The 22205-nt window shown below is 36.8% G+C and overlaps 1 protein-coding gene across 8 annotated transcripts in view; it reads right to left on the reverse strand.

Moving 5' to 3' along the window:
* Positions 1-3503: 3503 nt before the first annotated feature.
* The window catches only part of XRCC4 (X-ray repair cross complementing 4), a 236406-nt gene continuing 217704 nt past the window's right edge, over positions 3504-22205 (reverse strand). For all 8 annotated transcript variants that reach the window (XM_001504637.5, XM_005599586.4, XM_005599585.3 and 5 more), the window contains one exon: positions 3504-4105. In XM_001504637.5, coding sequence (XP_001504687.1) covers positions 3994-4105 — 112 coding nt within the window. In that variant the 3' untranslated portion in view covers positions 3504-3993. The remainder of the gene's footprint in view (positions 4106-22205) is intronic.

The raw sequence follows: 22205 nt of genomic DNA on the forward strand, positions 1-22205 counted from the left end.
ACTTGGGCATTAACCCCAGTCCCCCCCCCCCCCCCCCCAGGACCTTCTGCACTCTCCTCTGCTCTGGCAGACAACTCCATCCTCAGCTCACTCTCCCCAAGCCCCACGAATTTCTCTTAACCTCCCAATTGGATCTCTTATCTTCTGCGGATCGTCACCCATAACTTTTAACGTTTTGTTCTTCTCTTTATGCCACTTATCCTACCACTCCTTGATATTACAGTTCATTATATAGTGGTTTTGGGCCCTGATCTCAACCCTCCATCCCATATACTCAGTTCTTTAAAAGCAGGTCTCAAATTTCACTTAGTGGAATATAAACTCCACAGCAACAGAGCACCTGCATTCTTCACTGATGCATCTAGAGCCCAGAACAGAGAGTGGCACAAATGCTTAACAAACATGTAGTGAATGGATGGATTTACCTTTAAATTCTCCACATGGCCTGATTCTATATTTTGTGCATAACTGATCCTTTATAAACATTTGTTGAATCAAACTTATCCATTAAAGGATAACTTAGAGCCGTGTTTGGCTCTAAAACACGGGGTCTAGTATTTTATAAATTTCAGTTATAGGCCACTAAGAAAAACTTTTCTAAAGTAGTTTCCTGACCTTTTAAAACTACAAAATAAAGACATTTCTTTCTGAGATGGACTTCATGTTTCACGAACTTCCCTAATGAGGCCTGAGCCATATCACCTGATGCCAGGGCCAAGAATTGTAAATTTTAAGCTGAACAAAGCTTCAGAAGTGCAATCACCTTGCTTTAGAAGTGAGGGCGACAAGGTAAAGAAAGGCATGCTGCATGATAACTCAATTCTTGTGCCCACATTTCAGCGTTCTTCCACAACAAGCTGTTTAGTTACAGACAATAGAAAAACCACGGCGTGGAATGACAGGATCTGGATATCTTAAAGCCAGATCTGTAGATAGACATATAAAAACAGCCCTTCAATTTCTCCACACTACATATAAAGAGGAAACCAAGATTAAGGGCTTCTTATGCTCTGTACTAACCAGCTGAATCAATCTGACACAAGCAATGCTTGAAAAGATTCACTGCCCTAGAAAAATACAATCAAAATTTTGTAAATATTTAGAATTTTATACATTCTATTGTTACGATTCCTCAGGAAACACTTTCCGTACATCCCTCTCTCACCACTAGTGGGTTAATAATCAAAATTCTGTTTTATTTTTCTTCTCTTTCACTTACAAAATTATATATATATATAAAATATATATGCGTGTGTACATACATGCACACACATACACACATATACACATACAGAGTTGTATACTGATTTTGGTTAGTCTTTTGTGGTCTATTCAGATGAGATAACATTATTTTGAGATTCTGGTAATTTATGTACAAAATCCCTTTGGAAAAATCCAAGGTAAACCTTGGATTATATGAGGTTCATTAGTGAAATTCTATGCGGCTGAGTAAAATTTTATATTTTATATTTTTATATTTCACATATTTATACTTACATTTAAAATTTTTCTTCTTAAGTGGAAGCCACTATGGAAGGAAAAATGCAGCAAAATTTCAACTTAAAATATTTTGTTGTTCCATTGACTTAGTAAAATCCTATTTCTGATATAAACAATAATGTGTGATTTCTTTCTTGTTCTCTCTCTCTGTAGCCAAGCCTATATGCATATACATACGTGTATATATTATTTATAATTAATCACAAAATGTACTTGAGCTTTCTGAACAATTATTTCTTTGTATCAATTCATCTGACTAAATTTCAATCTTTTAATGAGTTTCTTTTCAAAATGGTTTAGTAACTTAAAGATAACATTTGAGTGCCTACTATGTGACAGACATGCATTTATTCATTCAACAAACACTTACTAAGCCTCTATGAATACAGCCCTATTCTAGGTACTGGGAGATAGAGAGAGAGAGCAGATGGCCATGCCTCTGCTATGAGGGGGCTTACTTTCTATGGAGAGACTATGGAGAGAAAAAGAGAAAGAGAGAGTGACATGAAAAAATACTTCTAGACAGTGATATGCACCGTGAAGAACACATTCCAACGGGACAGAGTGACTGGGAGCATGCATATCTTTAAACAGGGTATTTCACGGAAAGCATCTCTGAAGAGGTGACATTTGATTCTAGATCTGAAAGATGAGAAGAAACCCACCGTACGAAGATGAGCCTTCGGCAGGAGGATCAACAGTACAATGGTTCTGAGATCTGGCCGACCTGAGGGACAGTAAGGGGCAAGGTAAGTAAAGAGAAAGGAGCAGGAAGTCAGGGGAGAGAGGCAGGGGCCTGATCCTATAAGACCTTGTAGGCTGTGGTAAGGGGTGTGGACTTGACTCAAAGGGCAATGGATTACCATTGGAGGAGGGTTTTAATCCAGGCAGTGAAATGATCTTATCGAAGATTTTAAAACCCCTTCGTCTGGATTGTAGAGGAGCAGGAGACGAAGCAGGAAGGCCGGTCCGGAGGCAGACACAGCCGACAGAACGAGAGAAGAAGGCAGGGTCGAGCTGCGTTTTGGAGGTAAAAATAATGGATGTGGGAGGGGAGGGAAGCAGAGTCAGCGAGGAGGATTCCTGGGTTTTTAGCTTGAAGAAGTGGGTAAGTAGTAGTGCAGTCTGTTGGATGGGAAGACTAGGGAGGAAACGACGATTGAGATATAATCTAATCTCTGCTTTAGATGTGCTAAAGCATCCAAATAAAAGCATGAACAGACAGACGTACTCAGCCAGATTTTTAAGAACCTCTTTCTATGATAAATTAATGATAAATAATTATATATATTATATACTGTTGAACAAATATCAGAATATAATATATATATTATATACTATCGAAAGAGAACTACTTTAATCTTGGAGATATTAGCCTATAGATGGTTTTTAAAGCCACAGATAACCTAAGGAGCCAATGTGGGTGATGAAGAGAAGGCTGAAGATTAAGCCCAGGGCACTCACATTTAACTGTTAGGCAAGAAGGAATCAGCCAAGAAGTCTAAAAAATGAGTGGCCAGAAAACAAGAGAAATACAAACAGTGCATGTTACTGCAAGAGTCAAGTGAAGAAAATGTTTACTGAGGAGAAGTGATTAACTATGTCAAATGTTGCTGAGAGGCTTAGTAAGATGAGAACGGACCAGCTATGGGATTTAGCGACATGGTGGTCATTGTTAACTCTGAGTAGCAAGGAGGGAACGGATGTTCAAGCAGAGAGAAGTGAAGACAGAATGAGAGGTTAAGAAGTAGGAATAGTGAATACTAAAAAAAAAAAAAGTGCCAGATGTTATTGAGGATAGACAAGTGAATACGACAAGGTCCCTGTCTTCAAAGAAGGCCCTTGTACATGTTAAGATAAATCTTTTATTAACAATCTCTGAAAAGTATTCTTTTTTGGATACAAAAGAGGGCTACATTTATATTAATAAGCACGTTACTATAGGAGCAGGCCTTTATAAAGGAAAAAGTGGAGCTAAATAACATTATTAAGAACACAAAGTCTTCAATACATCAAAAATTTTATTATCAGATTTTCAGGTTGCTTGTGTACAACTAAAAATAGCTTTTATACATCATTCCACAAATTAAAATGCTCAAACATCGTTGTTCAGAATATGACTATTCAAAAAAGCACCATAGACATTTTCTCTGTCCTGTTTCCAAAATCCTCCTAGACAGGATGTTAGACAGCTACCACATATAATATGTGTGAATTGGATAAGATAAATGTGTCCTCCGCAACAAAAAGTCTGAGATTTTATGTAATTATAGTCATGCTGAATGAACAGTTTAGAATAATGTGCCATTGTCATCAAATCATATCTTCATACACGTGTAATCCACTCTGCACAATGGTTTCAACTCGGTGTGTATGTAATTAAATTGTAAGGTGCAGTAATAGCTGCTGCTGAGTTGAAATTTTGCTTTTTCAGTTTAAAGAAATGAATAGAAAGTACAGTCTAGTGAACATCAAAGTACTTTTCTGAGACAGTTAAATCTCATCAAAGAGGTCTTCTGGACTCCTGTTTCTTAGAGTTTCTAAAGACATGTTTTCAGCTGAGCTGTGCTCCTTTCTCAACGCCTCAGGTAGTGGAGGTTCATGCCTAGAGCAAAAAGAAAATCAAGATAATTTTATTTTTAAAAATTCCATATAGAGTAAAAGAATATTAAGAGATACATGAGTGAAACAAAAGTTAAACTCTGTTACAGAATTGGTTTAGAGACTTATTTCCCTCTGCTGACTTAACACAAACACAGATGAAGGGAGTTTAGTTTCTTTAACTGCTTTAGAATTAATTTGTCTCTATTCTGAGCTAACAAAAATTCAACGGCCTACGACAATATTCATAATTAAGGTTGAGAGATGAAATATTCTCTGTGCTGTATTTTTATGCCACGATATAAGGTTTCTCAAGCCATTTCTTTAATAATTTCATCACAGTTTACATTTTCCTTTGGCTCTCTTAAATTCTACCTATTAACATGCACTTTAATCTCCTAACAGCAGGGAGTTCTGATCACACGAATTTCCCTCGTGGTCATTTGATTATCAGCATGTACATAACTAATAACGCCTGCACATTTAGCAGTTGTTGATGAAATGCTGTTGGTCCACACTCATTTACTGAATCTCCATATCCTCATTTAATAACAGTTGTATTCGGCTTCAGGACTGCAGGCACTACATCAACGCACTGATCTCTATTTTTATGTAAATGTTCTCTTTGAGTCCTAGGATAAAAGGCAAGATCACTGATTGTTAACTAGTCTTAAAAACGGTAAGCTGGAGGGTAAAAGAGCTCAACCAGGACAGCTTCGGAACATGTTTATACCCTGGTATAAACCTTGTCAGCGGTTCTCTATGGAACCTAAATAAAATATGCTTAATATTCACGATTAGAGGTGGCTTCAGGGGCAATTATGACTAGGTTGAGTCAACCCAGTAATACTCAGTAATACCCTCATATTTCCAACTTCAAAGGCAGAGGAGGAGCCATGGCAGCTTGGTATAGCTGAAAGAGAATGGGACTTGAAGTCAGGACATAAAGATTTGAATTCAGGTCTATTTCTTATCAGCTCTGTGACTTTAGGCAAGTCATTTAACCTAACGGAACTTCTGTTCTCTCATTTCTAAAACTGAGATAATAATATTTGCCTCAGAGGTAGTCTAAAGACTAAATGAGGTGTTACAAATAAAAATGCTTGTAAATTCCGACAAAACATTTGGAAACTGTTATTAGTAGTTACTAATATTGCATAAACTATAAAAAGAGCTCCCGCTAATAGTGTCTTTAATTTAAAAGAACAGCCCATTAAAAATCCCCAAACATTGAGTATGTTTAGACTATGAGTATTTCAAAAGGCCTGCACTCATTCTTAGCTGCACAGATTCTTAAACATGAAGCCACCACAGGGTCCTCCTTGGCCTCATGACTGCATGCAAATATCCGTTGTCGGCGCCATGAGACCTGGGACAGGTTCTGTCTTATCCTGAGCAAACCAAGTTCAGACAGCATTACCCTCACAGGAATGCCAAGGTGCTAGGCATTAATGCATTGTCAAGATGACAAGTACTACCCCCTGGGAGTTTCAATGTTAAAATCAACAATAAGTATGGAGATAATTACTGTAACATGTAATTAAATATCTAAAAATATATTCCATGGGAGGAGAAAATGATACAGTACAGGATAAAAGTATAATTATTACATGTGTAAGTTTTCAATGTCAACTCCAAACACATTAAACATTTTTCTCTGGCCCTAAATGTCTTAGAGTTGCTTTTTGTCCTCTTAGACAAAATAGAGAATTGAATTATTTCTATTAAAAAGTCAGACACGGAAAAACGTCAGTAATTTTGCTCATAGTCTAGACAATGTACAACCAGAACACAGAGATCTATCAGTTTAGCTAAAAAAAAAGTCAGCACAAGACAAAGGGACTACACTGAAGAGGAAAGTCTGAAGGAAATAGATTCCTGATGCTCCATTTATGATTCTCATCTCCTTCTAAAGTCACGAGGAGCTTAAGAAACAGATTTTGACTCCTTCGTTCTTAGTGCCCAGCACATGTCAGATGCTCAAGTTGTTCAATGAATGGAGGTCACTGTTCTACAGCTTTCCTATCCCTGGTAAGTCAACAGAGTACATTTAGAACTCTCCTTACAACCAAAAAAGAAAAAAATCATTTTTATAAGTAATAAATGTTTACTCTAAGACTTTTTATAAATTCTGAAAAGCATAAAGAGGACAATAAAAATGTACATTATCCTATTTTGCATTATTTGTATTTTCATATGTATTTTTTCAAAAGTGAGATCACTTTCTCTATATAACTTTGCAGCTTGATGATTTTACTCTACAATATATTAGCAATGTCATTGCATGTTGAAAAATATAGATCTATTTATCATTAATTTTTTTTTAAAGATTTAATTTTTTTTTCCTTTTTCTCCCCAAAGCCCCCCAGTACATAGTTGTATATTCTTCGTTGTGGGTCCTTCTAGTTGTGGCATGTGGGACGCTGCCTCAGCGTGGTTTGATGACCAGTGCCATGTCCGCGCCCAGGATTCGAACCAACGAAACACTGGGCCGCCTGCAGCGGAGCGTGCGAACTTAACCACTCGGCCACGGGGCCAGCCCCTATTTATCATTAATTTTAATTTGGATGTATTAACTATCAATCCACTGATGAATATTTGAGTTGGTCCCATTTTTTTTAATGGTCTTACAAACAATACAATAATTAACCTTAGCATATTTATCAAAGTATTTTTTCATGAACACACTTATTCTAAGAATTCATGCTTAGAGGTGAAATTTGAAAGCAAATAACTCACAGAACCTGTATCTAAAGTCTTAATAGAAAGTGAGCTAAATAAGTAATTTGAAACTTGGGAGTTCCTCTCTGTCTACTTAAATTACCACCATTAGTTATGGCCTACTTTAAGTTGTAAATCTACCATGAAGCATTTTTTTTTTTTTAACTTTCCACATTCAGGCTGATTTTTCTTTTCTCTGATGATTTAAAGTAACTAATACCTGCACTCTACATTTCTTTGTTTGTAATTGTGGTAACACTGGTTTATATTATACAGACTTCAGGTGTACATCACTATAATTCGACTTCTGTATACATACATCACGCTCACCACCAAATGTCTAGTTTCCATCCATCACTGTACAATGACTCCCTCTAGCACTCCCTCCCCACCCCACCTTCCCCTCTGGTAACCACCAATCTGTTCTCTGTATCTACGTATTTGTTTGTTGTTGTTATTTTTAATCTTCCACATGAGTGAAATCATACAGTATTTGTCTTTCTCTGTCTGACTTATTTCGCTTAGCATACTACCCTCAAGGTCCATTCATATTGTCAAAAAAGGGTAAGATTTCAACTTTTTTTCTTTTTGGCTGAGTAATATTCCAGTGTGTGTGTTTGTGTGTATATACAAACATATATATCTAAATATATACCACATCTTCTTTATCCATTCATCCATTGATGGTCACTTAGGCTATTTCCATGTCTTGGCTATTGTAAATAATGCTGCATTGAATACAGGGGTGCACATATCTTTTCAAATTAGTGTCTTCATATTCTTTGGATAAATACCCCAATGTGGGATAGCGGGGTCATATAATAGTTCTATTCTTAATTTTTCAAGGAATCTCCATACTGTTTTCCATAGTTGCTGCACCAGTTTGCATTCCCACAGCAGTGTACAAGGGTTCCCTTTTCTCCACAGCCTCTCTGACACTTGTTAAGATTTCTTGTCTTTTTAATAATAGCCATTCTGACAGGTGTGAGGTGATATCTCATTGTGGTTTTGATTTGCATTTCCCTAATAATTAGTGATGCTGAACATCTTTTCATGTGTCTTTAGCCATCTGTACGTACTTTTTGGAAAAATTTCTGTTCATATCCCTTGTGCATTTTTTATATTACAATATACAGCTTTATTCATTTAATCAATATTAAGTATGTTCTATGAACAGCTCACTGTTTTAGGAAAATATAACAAATATGATACAGGTAACACAGAATTCTTGCTTTCAGGAAGCATTCAGTTAAACTTCTTACTTTCTTTACTTTTTTTCAAATTAAAAAACTTAAATTTTTTTCAAATTTTCGTCTTTTCATCCTAAAAATTTTATAAGTAGTTTCAAGGCAAGGATTATGTGATACAAATTTGTTCACAATGATTTAGCCCTTTAGGAATCTCTATAAACATCATATCAATATTTAGGACTCAGGCAGATTTTCAGAGGTTTTTTTTTTTTTTTTTTAATTAACGTTATGATAGATTACAACCTTGTGAGATTTCAGTCGTACATTTTTGTTAGTCATGTTGTGGGTACACCACTTCCCCCTCTGTGCCCTCCCCCCACCCCCCCTTTTCCCTGGTAACCACCGATCAGATCTCCTTATCAATCTACTAATTTCCACCTATGAGTGGAGTCATATAGAGTTCGTCTTTCTCTGACTGGCTTATTTCGCTTAACATAATACCCTCGAGGTCCATCCACGTTGTTGTGAATGGGCCAATTTTGTCTTTTTTTATGGCTGAGTAGTATTCCATTGTGTATATATACCACATCTTCTTTATCCAATCATCAGTTTCTGGGCATGTAGGCTGGTTCCACGTCTTGGCTATTGTAAATAATGCTGCGATGAACATAGGGGTGCAACGGACTCTTGAGATTTCTGATATCAGGTTCTTAGGATAGATACCCAGTAATGGGATGGCTGGGTCATAGGGTATTTCTATTTTTAACTTTTTGAGAAGTCTCCATACTGTTTTCCATAGTGGCTGTACCAGTTTGCATTCCCACCAACAGTGTATGAGGGTTCCTTTTTCTCCACAACCTCTCCAACATTTGTCACTCTTGGTTTTGGATGTTTTTGCCAATCTAACGGGTGTAAGGTGATATCTTAGTGTAGTTTTGATTTGCATTTCCCTGATGATTAGCGATGATGAACATCTTTTCATGTGTCTATTGGCCATATTCATATCTTCTTTTGAGAAATGTCTGTTCATGTCCTCTGCCCATTTTTTGATCGGGTTGTTTGTTTTTTTGTAGTTAAGCAGTGTGAGTTGTTTGTATATTATGGAGATTAACCCTTTGTCGGATAAGTGGCTTGTAAATATTTTTTCCCAATTAGTGAGCTGTTTTTTTGTTTCAATTCTGTTTTCCCTTGCCTTGAAGAAGCTCTTTAGTCTGATGAAGTCCCATTTATTTATTCTTTCTATTGTTTCCCTCAACTGAGGAGTTACAGCGTCCGAAAAGATTCTTTTGAAACTGATGTCAAAGAGTGTACTGCCTATATTTTCTTCCAAAAGACTTATTGTCTCAGGCCTAATCTTTAGGTCTTTGATCCATTTTGAGTTTATTTTGGTGTGTGGTGAAAAAGACTGGTCAATTTTCAATCTTTTGCATGTGGCTGTCCAGTTTTCCCAGCACCATTTGTTGAAGAGACTTTCTTTTCTCCATTGTAGGCCCTCTGCTCCTTTATCAAAGATTAGCTGTCCATAGATTTTCAGAGTTTTTATGAACAACATGGTTCAACAGGATCAGGAGATCTTTACTGCTGCTCCACCACATGAGCTCTCGATCAGGCGAATGCACCTTTCTGGATCTTGGTTTCTTAATTTGTGGAAAGTTAGGGTTTATCAATGACCTTGAGTTCTTTCAGTTCCCAAATTCTGAGACAGTCGTACTCAAACAGTTGAGCACAGACTACTTTGCAAAATACAGGTTCTGAAAAAATATCTGTGGAACAAATGAATGATGTGAATTAAAGAAGAAAGATCAATGACAGATTAAGAAACCACCTTGGTACAGTTAAAGGCTAAAGTATAAGGACTATTTCAAATAAAGAGAATAAAATGAAACTTCTTCAGATGATGACAACCTCACTAAAAGATGGCTTAAATTCTCAACAATATAACTGAAGTTCTAAGTTCTCTTAGCTTGATTTCACACTGCATTAAAACACACACACACAAACACGAAAAAGATTATTACAACTTGATCAAAATTGTACTACCACCATCTAATTAACAATAAATAGTGTAGATCAAAAGTTAAATTTGTCAAAAAATATCTAAAACTAATAGCAACAAATGTTGGAGAGGTTGCGGAGAAAAAGGAACCCTCATACACTGCTGGTGGGAATGCAAACTGGTGCAGCCACTATGGAAAACAGTATGGAGATTCCTCAAAAAACTAAAAATAGAACTACCATACGATCCAGCCATCCCACTACTGGGTATTTATCCAAAGAGCCTGAAGTCAGCAATCCCAAAAGTCCTGTGCACCCCAATGTTTATTGCAGCACTGTTTACAATAGCCAAGACGTGGAAGCAACCTAAGTGCCCATCAACAGACGAATGAATAAAGAAGATGTGGTACATGTATACAATGGAATACTACTCAGCTGCAAAACAGAACAAAATCATTCCATTTGCAATAACGTGGATGGACCTTGAGAGAATTATGTTAAGTGAAATAAGCCAGTAAGAGAAAGATAATCTGTGTATGACTCCACTCATATGAGGAATTTAAAACTATGGACCAAGAACAGTTTAGTGGCTACCAGGGGAAAGGTGGGGTGGGGGGTGGGCACAAAGGGTGAAGTGGTGCACCTACAACATGACTGACAAACATTAATGTACAATTGAAATTTCACAAGATTGTAACCTATCAATAACTCAATAAAAAAAAAAAGTTAAATTTGTCAAAAGAAATATCTCATTCTGAGAAAGTTTCTCTAAAATGTTAGAATGAACGATTGCCTTCTCTTTTAACTTTCTGGGTGTTGAATTACCAACATCTTTTGCATTGGTATTTCCAGCTATTGGCTCATTTTGTATAGACATTTTCTCAGCTGAGTTTAAAATGATATTACCATGGCTGGACTATCAAGATTTTCTTATTTAAAAGGGAAGCATTAGTATTGTTTGGAGTGGATTAGTTGCATTTTATAACATATTCTGAGAATAATATTTCTGAAACATGACAAGGTGCCTATCTGAGCAAAGTGAGAGGTCCAGGAAAATGTGTAATGACCGATGGCACCATGATAGTTGAAAAATCATGCTCATTTGACTATGAAATAAACAATGGTTCTGAAATCAAAAATCAAAAGTCAATGTTTATGTGGCCTAACTATATTTCTACCTGCACAATACACATAAAATTCATTTCTAGGTGAATTAAACGTCTAAATGACAACGGCAAAACTTTAAAGCATTTGGAAGAAAATAAAGGAGAATGTCATTAGGATATTAGAATAGGGAAGTTTTCCTTTTTTAAAGGCAGAAAATGAAACCATAAAGGCAAAAAGTGATAAATTCAGTTATTTTAGAAGTAAGTACTTCTTTTCATCAATAGACACCTTAAATAGACTGAAAAGATGAGTCACAAACTGGGGAGGACACTGTAACATATGCTACTAACAAAGGATTACTATCCAAAGAAATCCTATACTTTAAAAAACCCAACATAATTAAAAAATATATGCCAAAGACTACAGGAACTTCCAAGAAGAGGAAAGAATGGGGGCAAATAAGCATTAGCAACCATTAATAAGTAATTTTACAACAGATTAGCAAAAACTAAAATGTCCAAGAATATCAAAGATCAAGCAGGACATGGAATAACAAGATAAATTACTGCTGGTTGGAGTGTAACCATTGGAAACCACCGTGGATAACAATTTGGCAATAACTGCCAAGGTACACGAAGATGTAAGCACCTATAACTCAGGAATTCCACTCCTAGGCACACACTCTAGAGAAACATTTACGTATGTGTGTCAGGAGATAACACAAATGTTCACAGGTGCAGTGTTTCTAACAGTGAAAAACTAAAAACTACCCATATGTCTTCACAGGAAAATGGGCAAATAAGTCATAGTTTTCACACAATGGACTATGATACAGTTATACACATGCATGAATCTCAAACATAATGTTCACCAAAAGAGCAAGGCATAAAAGAATACACACAATATGATTCTCCTCATTTAAAGTTCAAAAACATGCAAACCTCTGCAGCATTACTCTTTGAACACTGGTGTGTATGTGCGTGTGCGTGTGTGTGTGTGGTGTGTCTATATCTGTGCATGGACTTAATAGTTCTGGATCTTATTTGCTCTTCCATGACAATGTTCTCAGATTTCTGAGTCCTATAACTGTAGTTATGGCGAAGATGGTGACACAGAAGAGGGGCAGGTTTAGTATTAGGCATAAGGGATCCACTTTAGACATACTGGGTGAGTCTGGGTGACTGCAGGGTATCCAAATGGAGAGAGATGTTGAGTCGGTAGATGAGTCTATCAGTGTAGAGCTCAGGAGGGATGTGTGAACTACACATACAGAGACAGAAGTCACTGCCACATCCCTGCCACTAACGGCAAATGAGTGAGTTAAAGAGATTGCCCAGAGAAAGTCAACCAGAGAAAAAACATGGAATCCTGGAGAATATTAAAATGTAGGGCAGACAGCTAGAGAGGAAAAGGAATAAAAGAAGATTGAAAAGGAACGATTTGAGAGCTATGAGAAGTGTTGTCACAGAAGCCAAGGACCAAGTTTATTTTGTGTGCCCACAGCTTGTGCTGTTTCCACTTGCCACTTAAATGCTGGCTTTTTATACAACTTTAACTGATGAATCTGTAAACACAGGTTAGGTAAATTATTTTTACCCGCTATGAATTATCTGGAGTCGAGGAGAATAGCCTGCAAGGATGCTGCTATGCTTTTGATTTATTACAGATAAGAAGAACAGGCAACGTCTTCTTTTGGGAAGAAGGAAGTCTTAAACTCTTGGACTATAGCAGTCACAGCAAAAATCTAGCAAAATGGTCAATTCCTGCGTGGCCACCAAAGCACAGTAAAGTAGCTGCTTCTCTCACATTATTAAAAAAATTATATATCTAAAACTTTGTTTTACTACCAACTTCCCTGTCATCCACCCACGTCATCTCTGACTTTCCCCTGGGATTAGAGTTAAGGTCAGATGTGGGGCGAGGGATGAAGATAGAGGTGAGGTAAGAGCAATCTATAGGGAAAGAATCAGACCTAAGCATTGGCTGGCACATACAATATTTGGTAATAATAAAAGCCAAACATCTACTGGTTTGTTTTTTAGGATGTAGCAAATCAAACCTTTATCAAAATGATCACAAAAAACAGCCAAATGAAAGTATTAGGTACTTGCTACTATTAAATAGCTAGTCAGCTATCATTCGGACCTTAACAGAATTCCCACTATGGAAAAAACTCAATTATAGAAACACCTTCTAAATGGAAAAGTTTTAAATAATGTGCTTAAAGATTTGACATCACCAAAGTCACCACCATATTTTCAAATTAAATCTCAGTATTTAAAAAAAAATTTGTTCTTAAAATAAATGAGAAAAGTGGCTTCAAATTTCTGGTTGACCTTATAAAAACCAAAAGCGTCTCCTAAATAAGTTAACTGACTGAAGTCATGAGGATTCAGCAAAACGAGTGTTGTACATTGTCTGCAAGTTGGTAGGCCCAGACGGCCTTTCACTGGCCTGAGAAAATGAGAGAAAAGAAGTTGAAACTTTCTTTCTGGCAACCAAAATGGCAAATAAAAGAAACTGCATTAGTTATTTTCAATTAAATTCCTAAAGATATCTTTTTCTAATGACTATTACTTTGCTGTTGGAATTTATCAAGAGCAAGAAAATGGACATACACTAGGTAATTCTGAATGAAACAAAGAAAGGAGAATTATGAAGAGTGAATACATTTAATGCTAAAACACACAATGCTTTATAGACTTTGGGAAAGGACAATAATTCTAAAATTTCTCCTGTAAACTTCCTGTAAAATATATAAAAATCTCTAGTTTTATATAATTCAATGTTTAAAGTCACAATCATTAAGATAAATATGTCCATAATTTACAAGGATGCCAAAATTTATGCAGGAATTTCATAATACGAAATTGAAAGATTTTGTCACTGTTACTGCTCTTTATTCAGATAAATAATATTACTCTGGCAATTCACTAGATGGCCAAAATCAAAGTCCATACATGCTTCAAAAGATCAACACCTGAAATGCCCTACATTAAACCCCACTTCTTCCTGCATTCCTTGCAAGTTTTGATATTTGCTACTGTTGATCTATGCCTATAAAAGTAGAAAACTGTCATCTTGGTAGAAAATTATTCTCTACAACTTTAATTTTAAGGCAGGCCATTGCTTATTGCTGCTCGGTGTGCTATAAATGCAGTCTCCCTCACTAGACTAGAAGCTTCTCAAGCGGAGAGACTCTGCTTTATTTGACCTGGTTCATAAATGTCCCAATGATTGCATGTATTAATTAATAAACAAATGACTGAATAAATGAGGTAGCCAGTGTAAACAAGAAGGCTCAATAAAGCCAAGTGACTTGCCCAAAGCCACACAGCCAGTAAGCATGGAAGCCAGCAGGCAGGCAAGTCAACAATGAAGCCAGGACATTAGCCCAGGTTCCCCCGCTCCAAAGCCCATACCCTTCAGGCTACACCAGTGTAGGGGTCACTCATTCTTACTACTAGTCCAGAGGAAGGCAGCTGGGTGTTGTGCAGTGTGTCTCAAAAAGGAGTTCCACGAGACACTCTAAAAAATGAAAGCTGTGGTCCAAAACGTTTGGAAAATATTTATTTTTCTACACTAAGTTCTCTAAGTATTTCATGTGGATATTATGCTTTAAAAGCCATGGAAGTTCTTCCATAAATAAACTTGTTAATTAAATTATTAGGTAAAACAAAAGCAAGGTGCAGAAGAGTGTGTGTAGGAAATTAGAGTGTGTGTATATTTACACACATACATATATATAGGTCTATGTGTGTTTACATGTACATAGAATCACTCTGGGAGGATGTGATGGCCCACTAGAAATGGCCGACTCTGAGGAGAGAACCGTGGGCTGAAGGACAGAGGTACTTTTTTGCTGAATATTCTTTTAAACTGTTGAGATTGTTTTTAAACCTTACACACAGATTATATCTTTTTAAAGTGCTTGAAGAAAAAAAAAAGAGCTTGTTTATCCTAGGTTTTACAAATGAATTTGGCAGCCAAAGCCTCTTTTCTCACTATCTCTTAGCTATTAATATTCCAAGAAACTAGTGTTCTCTGGAACAGGCTGCATTACTTGCTTCTCTGAGAATATAACATCTACTAGCCTGAACCCAAAAACTTAATGGTCCAATGAAGGAAAATAAAAACACAGAAAAAGAAGACAGAACTCTACTTTTGGCTACCAAGAGAAGCGGAGAAAACATGGGCAGACAATAATACCCAACCACGGAGCTGAGCAATCTCTATGGAACCAGGGACCAGGAATGATAGTTTCGCCACAGTGTGGAACCAGCTGTTTTAGTTTCCTGCTGCTGGTGCAACAAATTACCATAACAGAGTGGCTTAAAACAACACAAATTCATTATCTTCCAGTTCTGGGGGTTGGCAGTCTGACCCAGATTTCACTGGGCTAGAATCAAGATGTTGGCAGAGCCGTGCTCCTCTCTGGAGGCTCGACCAGAAAATCTGTTTCCCTGCTTTTTCCAGCTTCCAGAGGCTGCCCCCTCCTCCATCTGCAAAGCCAGCACTTGCTGGTGGACTTCTCACATCCCCTCACTCCGACCTTGCTTCCTTTGTCACATCTCTTTCTCTGACTCTCCTTCAACCTCTCTCTTCTACTTAAGAGTCTTGTGATACACTGGACCCACCTGAATAATCCAGGATAACTTTTAAGGTCAGTTCATTAGCAACCTTAATCCATCTGCAACCTTAATTTCCCTTTGCCATGTGATCTAATATAGTCTCAGATTCCAGGAATTACGACCCCGACATCTTTGTGAGGGAGAAGCATTATTCTGCATACCACTGTAGCCTTAACTTACTTAAGGCTCAATTGTTATTCTAATCTATCAGCTTAAATAGGTTTCAGGATAACTGAATAGAGCAATAGGTTGAGTGAGAGCAGGGCATGCAAAGCCCAGAGCTATAAGAAACCCTCAAGCTGGCTGGAGGAGGCATCTGCAAGGTCTGTGTAATACGACATGAAGCTCAAAAGTACCCATACTGGGTCTTCCTATCTAGAGATGAACTGAAGCAGAGTCACTGAGAGAGGCTGGCAAGTACCATCATCCATCACCTACCTGTTCACTATTTTTTAAGTGCTTATCACAGGTCAGAGACAGCGCTAGATGCCTGGGATACAAAGGGAGCAAACAAACAAGCCAAGATGGAAGTAACAGTGAGTTGCCGAGCGCTCCTAAATATGCGCTCACAGCAGCCTCTGTCTGGGGTAACACAACAGGGAGCTGGCTTTCCCTATGACGGTTCTAAAGAGTCAGGCTGTTAAAGAACCACAGACAATGCCACCCTCATGGGCCTATGACCTGCGCTGGCAGTCACACAGGGCCACAAGCTTAGAAGGGCCTCATCCCTGGCTTAATGCTCTGCTGTCACTGTCTTGAAATTCTTCATAATTTTGAAGAAAAGGGCTCTGTGATTTCATTTTGCACTGGTCCTGCAAGCTACCTTAGTGTGTCCTGACCACACACTTTGAGTGACCTCAGTATACCAGACCTAAACTGATCCTAACTGATTGCTCAGACTTATTCTGGACCAAAAAACAATGGGACTATTTTTTTTCAACCTGTTATGTACTGAAGTTTGGACTGATTCTGTCCTATTCAGAATCTATTTTTTTCTTCTCCCAAAGCCCCCCAGTACATAGTTGTATATTCTTGTTGTAGGTCCTTCTAGTTGTGGCATGTGGGACACCACCTCAGCATGGCTTGATGAGCAATGCTAGGTCCGTGCCCAGGATCCGAACCGGCGAAACCCTGGGCCACCAAAGTGGAGTGCACAAACTTAACCACTCGGCCATGTGCCAGCCCCCAGAATCTAGTTTTGATCTTTAATTAGCACAAACACCTGTAAACCTCCTTTCTAACAATTAAAAAACATCTACTTTTTCTCTTCAGGGAAATAAAATACTTGGTGAATTATTTCACTGCTAATTTTTTTTTTGGCAGCAAATAAATAAAGAAGAATGCCTTTTCCTGGCAAATAAATACCCAGCTCTGTCCTTCTCTCTCCTCCTCTTTTTCTTTTTTAAAGCTCTGCTATCTTTTGTTTTACAGTAAAAGAATTCAGTTTCTTCTCTAATTTACAGATTTTTCCACTATTTTAGTTCATGCCAGTGCACTTTATTCTTAGTGTTCTCAAAATTACCTGGTCTAATTAATTCCTCTGTTCACAAAGCAGTGAACGTGTCATCACTGCCATCCTGTGCTGTGGCCTACGTTATCTCCTCCCTTTTTGATTTGTTGAATATCCTTCCTGAATATTTTTCTAGGCTTTTCATGGTATGGGTGACTAAAGATAATTATGCAGACAGACTTTTTTTTTTGAGGAAGATTAGCCCTGAGCTAACATCTGCTGTAAATCTTCCCTTTTTTTTTTTTTTTTTTTTGTGCTGAGGAAGACTGGCCCTGAGCTAAGATCTGTGCCCATCTTCCTCCACTTTATGTGGGATGCCTGCCATAGCATGGCTTGATAAGTGGTGCATAGGTCTGTGCCTGGGATACAAACCAGAGAACCCTGGGCAGCCAAAGTGGAGCATGGGAACTTAACCGTTATGCCACTGGGCTGGCCCTGGGCAGCCAGACTTTTTAAAGAAAACAGGCTATTTTAGAGTATCACCAACATCATATAACTTTCATATAAATAAAATATCATATAACTGATACATAAAATAAACAAACTAGAAAGTAACTTCACAAAGTTACTCATTCAATTTGGTATTATGGGTGAAAGTAACGAGTGTTACTCCTCAAATTCTAGGAGATATTCTTTCTGTCTGTCATAAAGAAACATGTCAGAAAGGGGTCAGAGGATGGAAGAAGGCAGATGGAAATAATATACAAAATTTTGTGGATTTTGATTTTGAATTAGAAAGATTAAACTTTTCAGTTGATTTCAAAATATAACTAAACTGTAAAGTAAAACCAAATTGTATACGGAGGCAGAATGTTTTTAAAACAAATCACTGTATCTACAATTGGTAGCAATTTACTGTGTAGATATGGGAGCACAGCCATGGAAAATGTAGTCTATACACTCAGAATGACTGGAGAAAGATCTATCTAACCTTTTTGCCCTTGAAAAGTTTATTACATGTACAGTATTATGATTCCAATAAAAGTTCAAATGTCACTACTAAACTTTCATTTACCACTAAAAATATGTGAAGTATCTCAAATGTTATTTAAAAGTCAATCAAATCCACACATAAAGCTATTGACTACAGTTGTGTGCTGTGTTTACATAACTATATTTACTAAGTACACTATATACATTTTCTCATTGTGATTTCTTTATGATTACATAAATTACCATTTTTTTCAAGATTTGTACTGAACTGATGTGTATTTTGAAGAAGCAGAGTAAGTGTGACATATAGTTCTGTTAGCATTAACTGATACAATTTGGTCTCATTTCTTTAAACGTCCTACTGCAATCAATGCCTTAAGAAAATAGAAAAATAGTATTTTTAAATTATTTCTCCAAAATTTATAGTGGAAGAAGCTTTTATGTTAAATTTACATTAACAAATTTAATGAAGTCAATGTTTTGTAAAGGCGTTGGTTTGCTATGCCAAAATGCAGGACTGGCTATAGCATTTAATTACTAAGACAGACAAATTCAGTAAATAATCGATTAACAACTCAAACAACAATTGTTACCTAACTGATCTTATTTTGCTACTATGAGAAAGCTACAGATCTCAGTCTGGATCCTCTGTCATCTGAACTATATAATTATTAACTTTTCTCCTTGCCTTTTATTTTTTCCTCCCTCAGCCCATCTTCCAACTGCTGCTAATTGTCTTTCTACAACACAAGTCTGAGTATTACTTTCCACTCCTCCAAGGCTACAGTTGAAACTCCCTTGGCATAGCGAAAAAAGAGAAAGAAATGATCGTCTGATTTCTAGTTTCATGTCTACCTTTCTGGCTCTAACTAGCCAATGCTTTTGTACACCAAGCTCTTGTCATCCACCAAACACATCATTCTCTCTTCGTCGCCCTACTTTTCCACACAGTTCCCTTAGCTTGAGGACTCTTTCTCTTAACTTCTTTACTTAGCAAGCTCCTACTCATCATTGAAAGCCATATTCAGATGGCACTGCTTCTGGGAAGACTTCCATACTCTCTTAGGCAGAGAAATTAATTATCTCGTATTTTCCAACAGTACGTCCTAAATCAAGCAGGTCTTTGTTCCAGCAACCACTGCTGTGTAACAAACCACCTTAAACTTACTGGCACAAAATAATGACCATTTGATTGTGCTCATACTTTCTGTGAGTCAGGAATTTGGACAGGGCACAGTGGGGATGGCTTGTCTTTATGCCATGGTGTCAGGGCCTTAGCTAGCAATACTGGCAAACTGGGGCTGACACACGGCCGGGAGCTGGAATCCTCTAAAAGCTCAACCACGCATATCTGGTGCTTGGGCTGGGAGCCCACAGAGACGAGGACTGGCTGGTGGAGAGTGTTTGGTGGCCTGGCTTCCTTGCAGCAAGGCAGCCTAGGGTAGTCAGACTTCTTACATCAATGCTTAGGGCTCTAAGCACAAGGTTGCCTTTTCTGACCTAGACTCTGGAAATCACACAGCATCACTTCTGCATTCTACTGTTTATGAATGAGTCAAAAGCCCACCTAGATTTGAGGGGAGGAGAGAGAGAAATCAACTCTCAACGGAAGGAGTATCAACTACAGACTTTAATTCTGCACATCCTTGTCAGTTATATTGTAAGCAACTCCAAAACAGGGACTATGCTGTAGAAGCACTGTTTCATTCTGAATTTGGCACAGTTCCTAGAATGCAGAACTGTGTGTCTGTTGAACTTGACTGAAAAGTCTCTTGTTGAGGGTGTTTGCCTTTTTGCTTCTCCTAGAGTTGAGCGTGGAAACAAACTACGGCTAGTTTCACACATAATTTACACAGAATAAAACCCATCCCAGATCAGAAGGGCAGTAAGATAGGCTTTTTTAGAAATACTATCACATAAAATAAATTTAAACCTTATTTATGGGTTAGCAAGTACATTTTAATTTCTGACAGCATTGCTGGCCAGTAGTTAGCTCACTTTCTATAATGAAGTAACAAATTATTTTTTCCCAGTAGTTTTGATGTTTATTAATTTACCTGCTTACAAGTTCACACTAATACCATTAGTTTATTTATACCCCTCTTTACTGGAATACTTGGAAAGGGAGAGGTGTGTTTAAATGAATGGTGTTTCAATCCTCAGGCTAAAAGCCTCACTAGCAAAAGCTGGTAAGTTTCTAAGTGAACACACAGAACCCAACTACTAGAAGACTCCAGTTGGTTGGATTTTCTGTTAACTTAAGTTTAATTAAATTATTATTATTTAGGAATGTTAGTCAGTTTAAACCTCTTCTATCTGGCTATTGAGAAACAACAAGGAAAAAGTAAGCAATCATACTTTCCTTAATAATGCAAGTAGAAGTTAAAGTTAAATAAACTCTTCAGCTCTACACATCTTTTCTTCTGAGAAGAAATGTGAACCCTATTAGCAATAAGGAATTATCACCATCAATCTCACAATCAATGACCAATCAAGAAGGAGAATCAGATTTCAAAAACCAGAAACCATAAACAGAAATTAAATGTTGAACCAAGAAATTCTAACACTTGTTTGGAATTAGGGAAGCTGTCATCCATAAATTCACATGCAGCCCCAAAAGACAACCATGAAAATTGAACAGGGTATAAACACGCATGGAAAATATTCAGCTGGATTCTCCAGTCTGATCATAATTTCCCTTAAAATATATATTACCTCCTCTCAAAATGTTATTGAGCCTCTATGGATGGGAAAATAGAGAAAACCTTAACTCTTAATTCTCTTAAATTGCCATCTATATAGTGCATTCTTTTACTGCTTTCTGTAAAAACAGCCCCATTTGTTATATTGTAAAAGAAAAAAGATATTTGATATTTCCTATTCTATCACTGGACACTTTTCTATAACTAAGAAATTTGGAAGTGACTAGAAGGAGCCATTAAAAATCCCATTTGTAACAATGTAAGTTTCCAGAAGGCAGGAACCTCGGTTGTCTATGTATAGTTTACCACACACAGGAGATTTACAATTTAGGAAAGAGTTTTTTTTTTTTTTAAAGTATGTTTTGAAACTTAAACTCAGCACACATTTTTCAGAAATGTTATAAACAATAGATTTTCTTAGACCATTCCACAAAGACCATTTAGCCTGTGATATAAACAAACTATTAGAAATAGTCATCATGAGAACTAACAGTCAACACAAATATAAGAACCTGTCTTTCACACATTCTTTGCTTCAACCAATATTTTCTCAATGTCAGGCACTGTGCTGGCCTCTGAGATGAACAAATAAAACATAACTCCAAACCTTGAAAATCTCACAATCTAGTTGAGAAAAAATATATTTAGACAAATATAACATGCTATGATGAAGTGTGTACAAAATATTGATTTATAAGATTAAAAAATATTTTAAGTTCCAAATCTAGATGTCAAGAACACATCTTTCCTTTTTGTAGGCTTATTTGTATTTGCAGATATACATAAAAATTACCGTGTTACACATAAAATGCTATTTGATGTTTACGACATGGTAATTTTTCATAACTTTTGAAGAGCTACTTGGCTGTTAATGATTAAAAGTAACTCTTATTCATAACAGCAATAAGTGTTTTCTTTCCTTGAGCAACTTTTCTTATAAAAAAATGGAATTGATTGCTCTATCAGAACACTGAATATTTAAGGAAAAAGTTTATTTATATTCTTGGGAATTTTATTAAAATAACGATAGACCCTGTTAGAAATCCAGATAAACCCAATCCAAATATCCAACATTTAGGTGAGATGAAGTTAAAAGGTTATTTCCACATCTGGACTGTCCCTTCTAGATCCAAAATTCTAGTATTGTATTTTCAGGATAGAAGAGAATAAGAACTTTTAGGTTTCACCCAAAGTTATGAATCTAAATTTTCCATATTATCTCCTCTCTAACTTATTTTCGGTATTGAGTCATAATCAAACAAATATTCCTTAGGGTGAAATAGTAACTGCTTAAAATAAACATTTCGTAAAAAGA

The sequence above is a fragment of the Equus caballus genome, chromosome 14 (assembly GCF_041296265.1).
Source record: "Equus caballus isolate H_3958 breed thoroughbred chromosome 14, TB-T2T, whole genome shotgun sequence".
In the NCBI taxonomy this organism is placed as follows: domain Eukaryota; kingdom Metazoa; phylum Chordata; class Mammalia; order Perissodactyla; family Equidae; genus Equus; species Equus caballus.